Source organism: Neophocaena asiaeorientalis, unplaced genomic scaffold (genome assembly GCF_003031525.2).
Source record: "Neophocaena asiaeorientalis asiaeorientalis breed wild unplaced genomic scaffold, Neophocaena_asiaeorientalis_V1.1 scaffold122, whole genome shotgun sequence".
In the NCBI taxonomy this organism is placed as follows: domain Eukaryota; kingdom Metazoa; phylum Chordata; class Mammalia; order Artiodactyla; family Phocoenidae; genus Neophocaena; species Neophocaena asiaeorientalis.
The window spans coordinates 377918-388286 of NW_020172725.1; the positions used below are offsets into that span (position 1 = coordinate 377918).

The window sequence follows — 10369 nt, forward strand, 5'->3', positions numbered from 1 at the left end:
GAAACATATTCCAGGTATGAACAAACTAGAGGAAGATTTTCATCAACCATCTCTTCCATTCTATATTCTCTTTACCACTTGAAAGACTGAAGATACTGCAAAGAACATGAGCTTTGAAGCCACAGGACCTGAATTTTAATAGTGGTCATCATTAGCTGAAATGTCTGAGCCGATTTTTGTTATCTATTTTTGTTTCATCTGTTCTCCCACAGGCATGTTATGAGAAAGAAATGAGCAGTTTGTAAGTGCTTAATATGGTGGACTTAATGTTAACAGTGTAAGCTAAGACCATATCTCTTGGTAGTCACATCATACTCTTTGTTCTTACTCAACTGTTACTCCGTATTGGTCAGGGTTCAGAGAACCTGACTGGTTAGTTTAGCAGAAAAGAATTTATTTAAATTTTACTGACTTCAGAAATAATTTATACCATGACCCAGTACACACATGCACACATAAATATATAATTCAAATAATCTTCACAATATTTACCCATCTGACATGTTGTCCTCTGCTGTTTTTCTATTTTTTTTTTTAATGCTAGTTATGACCCACTGAGTTGATTTCATGACTCACTAATGAATCGTGACCCATAGTTACATTTCCAAAGTAATGGAAAACACTACACTGCAGGGTATTAAATGGCCTAGAGAATCACTAGAAGGACAGAGAAAAAAACTCTAACCTGTTTCCAGGAACTGGGTGGCCAAGAGAGCTGCCAGCTCCAGAAGCATTCCATCTGTATGACCCACACCTGCAAAATGATGCCTTTTGAGTCTCACACTAGTGCATCTGATTGAAAAAGTCCTGGTGTAAAGGGGTTTGGGAAATGCAGAAAAGGAAAGCACACCAAGAAGGCTGCAATAGATGTTAATCAAGCTAATTCATGCTGCCGAGACTTACTCAAAGGTACTTGGTTTGGACAAACCCAGTGGCCTAAGCATACCTCTTTACATCTATTTTTCCCTATTAAATTGTATATTTTCTTGGATGCAGCCTATTACTGCTACTTCAGTGAGGGAAGGTCACATAACTACAGTTTACTTGACAGAATGAAATTCAGAAGAACAAACCAACTGGAAATTCCCAAGTTACATTTCCTTTCACAAACACACCTCTACCAAGTTAACCTGGGGTCTACAAAAAAGGGAGGTTAAAAAAAAAAAAAAAGGATAAACCTAAAAATAAAAAAAATAAACTGAGGATTCTCTTCTTGCCACCCTCACAAAGAATCTTAAGTTTAAAAAGACATTTTTTAGATCACTGAAGAGAAGGGACGAATTAGGAACAATTTTAACTTCTTTTTATTGTCCTTCAGTTCAGTTTATACAGTAATTTGTATCTGTGAAAGAATTCAAATTTATTGAATGAAAGGCATTGCTTTAATTGCTTTATAAGCAATTAAAAAATAAGTTACTGAAGGGGTAATATATAGCAAATTAAATAATACAGGTTTTGGGGTAATTGATGTGCATTTAATTTAAAAGAAACTGTGTGAGGTCACCACACAGATTTATATAACAGTTAAATGCAGAAAAACACAAGAAAGTAAGTTTCTATGTGATCCCAACAGAGGTATCCTTTCCTTGATCATAAGAGAACCCAGAGAACCCAAGTATTTTTAGAAGCTAAAACTGTTTACAGAAGTGCAAAACACCAAAACACTTTAAGCAAAGCCTTTATTTTCAAGGAAAAAAGCATATTTTCTCATTTTCTGTTCTTGTCATAAATTTTAATTATTTCCAGTGGAACCAAAACCTCCTGAACCCCTTTCAGTGTTATCTAAAACCTGAAAAGACATAAAGGTAGTAAGCCATGTAGTTAATTTCAGATGCTCTTTCAGTTCTCTCCAGCTCCAAATTTGTAGGACTTTTATTCTTGCTATAGCATTGTTTCAGAAAGGAGATTACAGAAAATTAAATTTTTAAAGTTTCATAAATTAAAATATTGAATAAGTTCCAAAAAAGCTAAGGGAACAGTAGAATTTCACAGACTATTTAAGTGGCTTATTATCCAAAGTAATGCTGTATAATAGCTATGGAAAACAATTTCAAGAAGTTCTAAGATTTAAATTTTGCCTAAAATAGGACTAGTCACATATTCTACCTCAGATGGTCCCCAACTTAGGATGGTTTGACTTATGATTTTTTGACTTTATGATGGTGCTAAAGTGATTTGCATTCGGTAAAAACTGTGTCCCAAATATTGAATTCTGACCTTTTCATGGACGAGTGATATACGGCGTGATATTCTCGTGATGCTGGGCAATGGCAGCAAGCTGCAGCCATCAGTCAGCCACGCCATCACAAGGGTGAACCACTGATAACACAACTGTTCTGTACTCATACAACCATGCTATTTTTCACTTTCAGCATGGTAGTCAATAAATTACATGAGATACTCAACACTTCCTTATAAAACACGCTTTGTGTTAGATGCTTTGGTCCAACTGTAGGTTAATGTAAGCATTCTGAGCATGTTTAAGTTAGGCTAGGCTAAGCTATGATGTTCGGTAGGTTAGACGTATTAAGTGCATTTTCAACTTAAGATATTTTCAACTTATGATGGATTTATTGGGATGTAGTCCCATTGTTAAGTCGAGGAAGATCTGTATCTAGTTACAAACTTTTATTTTTCCTTCACTGAAGGTGTTACATCATGTATTCCCTATTCAGCTTTTAGGATACTTACTTGAACTTCCTCTATTTCTGGGTAAAATATCCGTTCACAAATGAGCTGTGCAATTCGATCACCCTTTTTGACTTCAAAGGAAAAAACAAAACAATTTATTACTGATATTGATGCATTCTCTGTATCCTGCCTTGTACAGTACAATGAGAATTAGAGGAGTATGTGTTACTTAGACATACATAACTTGGAAAACTCACTGCACTTATGTGACTGCATATATTTGACATACCTTCGAACTTTTCTTTGCCAAAATTAAACAGTACAACACCAACATTTCCTCTATAATCTTCATCTATGACACCAGCTGGAAAAAAGAAAAAAAATATTAGCTTGGTTTATGGTATCAAAAGATTAAACGTATATGATTACCTCAGAATCATTCCTAAGTAGCTCTGAGAGTTTTATCCTTACAACGAATATGTGAATCTTGCTCTGGTACTATGTAAAGCCTCCAAACTAAGAAATTACTAAAATGCAAATAAGAATTAAGAAAGTGGTCCTAATTTCCCAACCTGTCATCCTTACAAATGGTGACCACTACCTACTCTAAATTGGGAGTAGGCACTTAGCATCTCAAACAAGTCATCCTGAATTGCTCTCTCCAATCCTACTATCTGTGGCACACCTGCCCAAAAGACTAAGAGAAAATTATGATTTGGGTTTTAAAGGTTTCTCCTGGTAGCAACTTCCCACTAACATCCAGATTGAAATATGATTGAGTTATAAATAAAAGTGTCAAAAAGCCTAAAGATCTGCAGTAGAATAAGTCAATGTTAAGTAAGCAGCAGTCTAGCAAATATTAGAACATTCCATTTTTATAATGAAAATGGAGCTGAATCGTTCAGTTCACATTCTTCTTCTTCCAATTTAAGCTACCAGCCTTTCTCAGAGCATCATCTCTCAGAAGACATTAGCACATAAGCTCAATAATGAGTATACTTTTACACAGAACCGTGTGTAATTAGTACCTGTTTGAGATTATAAACACAAAGGCAGCAAATCTTTGCAGGAGAGAAACTTGAGCCAGAGAAGTACATTTACCAGACTTGCTAGCATTTATCTTTGGGCCAAGAATCCAAAACATTTCCATAAACACAAGCACAGACAATATAGGTGCACCAGGCCTTCTCATTTCCTTTTTTAATATTGAGAAATAATTCACAATTCAACGGTTCTTAGCATATTCAAAGTTGTGCAAACACGACCACAATCAATTTTAGAACATTTTTATTACCGCAAAAAGAAACCCCCTGCCTGTTAGCAGTCACTCTCCTACCCCCTTCATCCCCCTCAGTGTCTGTCTCCTTTAACACATGGTAATTCTTTCCCCCCAGTTTGTAAAATGCTGGATAGGATTCATGTGAATCTAATTAAACGTAGCTCCATGTCACATCTTACAGCTTCTCATTAACACCTCACTTCTTTAAAAAACAAAACAAAACTCTTAACAAAGAAGAAAAAAAAAAGAATCAGGAATTTAGCTCAATGGGTACTAATGCTGGTTGATCAGACTCGTAATTATTTGAAGGTCAACTGAAAAAAATTTTTTTTTCTTTTTTAGAACAAGGGTAAGCATCCCCTTTCAATTTTCTCATGTAGGGGAAAAAAAAGCAAAATTTAAAAAAGTTCCACCATGGGGAAAAATATTCAGAAAACCAACATTTTAGATTTTTCCAGTGGATTAGAGTAGTTTAAATGAACCCCTGTGGTTTATGCATGAATTACTAGGGGTAAGTGAAACTGAACTTAAGCACTTCTTAAAAGGTTCCTGATACAACACTTTTAAGAGTTTAAATTAAAGATAAACATATTTTTAACAGTGAGAAGGGTGAGTATAAAAGTGGCTGAAAGTGGTTCATATCATGTCTAGACTGAAGGAAACAGTATTCTTTTCTGGTTCTACAGCAATAAAACTTTGACCAATTCAAAAAATACTGAAGTCTGGCATCTTCCCCCACTGCCAGTTGATCATTAAATTAGTCCTTGATATTTATTGAAAGAATGGATATAAAAATGAGACCAGCTGTTTTCTATATTATCTAGATGTAGAAAATTTCAGCTGCAGGAACAGTTTAGATCAGAGTTAATGAAGGAACCCCTCAGTAGCAGGTCATTCCATGCCTCACATGCCGGAACAAATGACCACATGAGGCCTTGGTATCTCCATGTGGGAGTGCTGAAGTACAGGCTAGCACTCATTCACCTAGAATGCATTAGATGAAGGCAGTGTGGGCTGACTTCTGAACTCTTGTTTCATTACCCAAATAGTACAAATACATATGAAGTAAAGGCCAATAATGTTCCCCGACCCTCCCTCAGGTAGCCAAAGTTACAATAATACATTTTACACATTTTCTTTCACCTAAAATATTACTGATATCCTTGGGGAGTAATATATATAAAAGTCATTGTTTTAGATCCAAGATATGGAAATACAGCACCATTATTTCTATGTAACTATTCTCTTACGTAACATCAGATATTCAGGTCGTTTTCACATTTTCCCCATAATAATCAAGGCAGTCCTTTACATACGTTCTTGAGTATTAGTGTTTTTTATTCTCATCAAATAGTTTCAAAAAAGCACTTTCCTGGGTTGAAGGGTGTGCGTATTTAAAATTTTAATGGATATCGCTAGATAACTTTGCAAAAAAGGTATAGCAATTCGAATTTCTATCAGTGACATTTAAGAATGCCCATTTCCAAACTCCCTGACAGTACCAGATAGTAGCAATCTTTTAAATTCTGGCCAACGTGGTGAGTAAAAACTGGTATCTCGTGGCTTTATTACATTTCCCTGATGACTAGTGAGGCTCGGCTTTTTTCCTCCTTACGTGCATCGCACATTTGCTCATCCTCTTGTACATTTTATGATCAGTTTTTTTTTTTCTTATCTGTTTGGGTATTTAACTCTTTCTCATATGACTTGCAAGTATTTATTTGTTTACTTTATGGTATCTTCTACAATACAAAAACACTCCTTTTTGTAAAGGCCTTTGCTATGTATCTGTAAAGTAGTCCTATCACACTTATATGTTTGGGTGTCTTGAATTCTGCAAAGCCAGATTATCTACCTAGATTTTATGCTTGGCACACAGAAGTTTGAAAAGTCCTTAACTAAAAGAAATGAAGTAATTTGAAGTCAATTAAAATGTATAACCAAAAAAAGGCCCTTCTTTTTTTTTAAGTATGAATGCCAATAGTATAAAAAAAATCTAATAGTTCTAAGTTCATTTATTACTCAAAGGCAAACTGACCTTCAAGAAAAACACAAGACTTATTCCTTTTCTACATAAGGGACATAAACATCAGGGATATTTCTCTTCATGAGAAAGCAGAAAGTATTTTGAAGTTATCACTGGAAAAATCATGCATTGGAACTGGCAGAGTGATTAACTGACTTCAGGCAAAAGTTTTACTGTGTCAAGATTTTGGCATGTCATTTGTTGGAAACCCTCTTTAGTGAAAACTATCCCCACCTACCAGATGTGAATTCTGAACGGAATCCTGCATACTCAACTTTTCCCTTTGACCCTTATTTACAGCCTGGGAATTCTAACAACATCCCTCTTCTGAAATAAAAACTGTGGCCAACTATGATAAACTTGTGCCTAAGAGACATTTCTAAGATACTATGCATCCAAGAACACACCACAATGTGATTGTGTGAATAATACCACACCAACCACCAGGCAAACTAACTTTCCACTGCTTTTACATGAAATTTTTTCAGAGGATTGTTTTAAACAGAGCAAAAATTAGTAACAAAGTCGGAAAAGGTTTCCATTTAAAAAAAAAAGGTCTGATAAGTCCCTAAGGGACAGGAAATATCAGATACATTATCATTCAATCTTCCCATCATTCAGGGACAAGCACACTAATTTTCATTGTTAGATAAGGAAACTGAGGCTCAGAAAAATTAAGTAATAACTAGCTTGTTAGTGACAAAGCTGGGGCCCAAATCCCATTGTTATTCCAAAGCCCATGTTCCTTTCACAACCCTTTGAAATTTATTTAAAAATATATACAATCTTTTACATCCTTAAGTTACAGGCCTAAGTGACCATACTGACCTTGTAAAAGTAGTTTTGAAAGTCAAGCATAACTGAACCCAGGCAATCCTCAGCCCCTGAGGTCTGTCCGTCTCAGTCAAACTCTGCTCCTCTTCAGTCCCTAAGACCTACTTTTAGGCTCCCGATTTGCCCCACAGCACCATCTAGTGACGCCATGGGGAGACAGCCCAGGGACAGGCCTTAGCCACATGTTAACCCCTGAAGTGCAGGTAACAGTGAGCTAATTCAGGGCAGGGCTCCGCTGGTGGAGGGAAGGGGCAGGGTGATTCACAGTATTTAACTGCAGTGGAAAGAACAAGGGGACTGGAATAATATGGATGGATTCCAGTTTTTAACGTATCAACTTGGGCTCTTTTTTTTTAAATAAATTTTTGCATTTATTTATTTTTGGCTGTGCTGGGTCATCGTTGGTGCGTGCAGGCTTTTCTCTAGCTGCAGTGGGGGTTACTCTTCATTGCGGTGTGTGGGCTTCTCATTGTGGTGGCTTCTCTTGTTGCAGAGCATGGGCCCTAGAGAGCATGGGCTTCAGTAGTTGTGGCATGTGGGCTCAGCAGTTGTGGCTCACGGTCTCTAGAGTACAGGCTCAGTAGTTGTGGCGCACGGGCTTAGTGGCTCTGCGGCATCTTCCCGGACCAGGGCTCGAACCCCTATCCCCTGCATTGGCAGGCGGATTCTTAACCACTGTGCCACCAGGGAAGTCCCAATTTGGGCTCATTTCTGAGCCAGTTTCCTGGTCTGTTAAAAAGTAGCTTTGTAGGGCTTCCCTGGTGGCGCAGTGGTTGAGAGTCCACCTGCCGATGCAGGGGACACGGGTTCGTGCCCCGGTCCGGGAAGATCCCACATGCCGCAGAGTGGCTAGGCCCATGAGCCATGGCCACTGAGCCTGCGCGTCTGGAGCCTGTGCTCCGCAAGGGGAGAGGCCACAACAGTGAGAGGCCCGCGTAACGCAAAAAAAAAAATAATAAAAGTAGCTTTGTAAAAACGGCAAGAGGTGGAGAATTTAGCATACCCATTTATCCGAGGGCCAGGATGTCTTGTTAGAGAAGCACTCACTACAGTTGCTTAAATAATGATATAAAAGCTTTTCCTTTCCTTATAATAACAAACTTCCTTCTATGAATAGAGTCATTTTTGGACTAAATGCAGATTATCACTAAACCAAGGCAAAATCCTATCTGTCAGATAGTGTCTAGCTTATTAGGAAAATAACATGCATTTCACATAATGGTCATTAAAAAATTAGACATTCTCAAATAGCATTTAAAACTATATCATAGTTGTAACTTCAGAGATAGAAATTTCTAAAAGGCAAGACACAACAACAATCATTTTCTTTTCTTGATAAAAATAAAATTTGTCATTTGATTACTGCCTCTTAAGCAAAGACAAAGTAAACACTTGCAAATATTTACAGAATAAAAATGTAAATATATTACCTCCTACATCTATGAAGTGTTTTGCAGCCAAGCCAGAACGTGGAGCTACAAAACAAAAGAGGAGAAATTGACTGTCTTAAGAGGGAAGGGCAATACTGAATATAACTGACACAATTTAAGCATGTCACTCTCATCTCCTATAACATCCGTATCTTAATCTTAACCTTAGCAGATGGTTCTGAATTAAAAATGTATTTATCATATTGTATTACCAAAGTAGAAAAGAACAGTTTAGAAAATGTTGACAAGGTTTAATTCAAAACCAAGTTAAACCACTCCAGCATGCCTTTAGGCAACTGAGGATCTACGGTGGTGAAGCTGTGGACTGCTGGAATGAACTGGGAGGTGAACAAGTGGGGAAAACTGTAGACAACTCTGTCCAGACGTCTGGTCACAAAGGGAGGATGGTAGCTGGCAGGGACATGGGGCAGAGGAAGAGGACTTTTATTTTAAGGTAGGAAATCAGAGCATGTTGCAGTATGGGAACAGACATACATGGGAACATGCAGGATGGGAACATCATACTGGAAAGAAGGCAGAGAGAGAGAGAGGCATAAACGCAACCACAGAGTAGCAGAGCTTAGCCTAGAACTTGGAACTCCTACTCATAATTCAGATGCCAAAAGACATGTTTGTATGAAACAAATGAACCAGAGTAAGAAGCTAAGTTTATACCTTATTCTTGCTGACTTGAGCATCAGGCCTACCATTAATTACCCTAACTTCTAGTATTTTATTCCAGAATAACCTGTATCAGGCACTTTGTCAATAAACGCTACACCTTCCTGCCTTCACTGTTATTTCACCCCATCTCCTAACTGCCCCCCCAAAATACACTAAAAATGCAGTCAGTGCTGGCAAAAAGAGATGAAGAGAGCGCTCATCTCATTTTTCTTTTAAAGGCTGAAGTATTAGCAGTTCTCTGACTCATGGCTAACAAGACTCCCCCAGGGATCACAGTTCCATTTGCTCCTGTATGTTTACTCTGAACTTAGTCAGCAAGTAATTATGCTCTTCAAAAGAAGTTTTAAACTCTTTCTATAGTGACAACTGACTCGGGGCAGAAAAGTCAAACCTGTTGACTTGACCTGCATTTTGTCCTCTCTCCTCCCACTGTGAGGCATTTCCCTCTAGTGCACTGAAGCGCATCCCTTACCTAGCACACCCCATGAGAGGATACCCAAAGGGGGAAAGGCTAAGGGGCCTGATGTTTTCAGGGGTTAGAAACTTTACTCTCATAAGATGCCATGTGCCATTATCCTGAACCTGCCTCTTTTTTCTTATAAAACAAACACCACCTTCACAAAGAAATCTGACTTCATATGCAATCTGATCCTTGAAGGGGGAGTTGGTATAAGACTGGAAAAAGCACCAGTTAAAAATCACCTATACTTTCAGTTTTTCTCACAGTGAGTAGTTGTGAAAACAACCTCCAGGGCCAATGTGAGTGTCCTAAAAGCTTAAGTAAGGAACTGAAAGAAAAAAAAAAAAAAAAGCAAAGCGATAGAGGCAAAAGTAGATACGTAAAGGAAAGTTTTCAAATGACTGCAGTTGCCATCACAGGTGGCATGTCTTTATTTTAGGACACAGGCCGAGCAATATCCCTTCCCTCATTTATACCCCATATGAAACTAAGATAAAAGAACATATCACAAAGGAAGAGCCTGACAAAGTTACCTGTGTCTCAAATCACTTACCTACTCTCCCATAGCACCCAGAAGGAAGAGCTATCTGAATGTCTGTTTTCACAAGGGCTTTCTCCATAGGTGGTACTGTGTAATCATAGGCACTAGGAAAATAATGAAAGATAACTGGTGTTTAGATATAGGAATTCTCTGTGCATTTTTTGGTGAAAGAGGTGACATGTAAATGTATTCTCCCCTGAACAAAATTTTGTTGGCAAATTGAGGTAATTATTTAGCAGGAGGGGGCTGAATGGCAGACTTTAAAAGGTATATGCTTCACTAACATGGTATGAAAAGGGGAAAATAAAGAACCAAGAAAGAAGGGTAGATAATAGCAAATAATAGCTAACATTTATTAAGCCCTTACTGTGTGCCAGGCACAGTTCTAATTGCTTTGTATAACTCATTTTATTCTCACAACAATCCTCTAATCGTTAGGGAAAACATGTAGAAGGAAAGGAGAAAATAGATGGCCAACATAAAT

General features: G+C 37.7%; 1 protein-coding gene across 3 annotated transcripts in view; it reads right to left on the reverse strand.

Annotated features, from left to right (window-relative positions):
- Window positions 1–1552: 1552 nt before the first annotated feature.
- The window catches only part of DUT (deoxyuridine triphosphatase), an 11925-nt gene continuing 3108 nt past the window's right edge, over window positions 1553–10369 (reverse strand). Inside the window, exons 4-8 of one of the 3 annotated variants that reach the window (XM_024740287.1) lie at window positions 9898–9989; window positions 8201–8245; window positions 2921–2995; window positions 2692–2762; window positions 1553–1789 (exon numbers count right to left, since the gene is read on the reverse strand). In XM_024740287.1, the coding sequence (XP_024596055.1) occupies window positions 1733–1789; window positions 2692–2762; window positions 2921–2995; window positions 8201–8245; window positions 9898–9989 (340 nt within the window). In that variant the 3' untranslated portion in view covers window positions 1553–1732. The remainder of the gene's footprint in view (window positions 1790–2691; window positions 2763–2920; window positions 2996–8200; window positions 8246–9897; window positions 9990–10369) is intronic. The other 2 variants (XM_024740286.1, XM_024740285.1) reach the window with 2 other exon arrangements.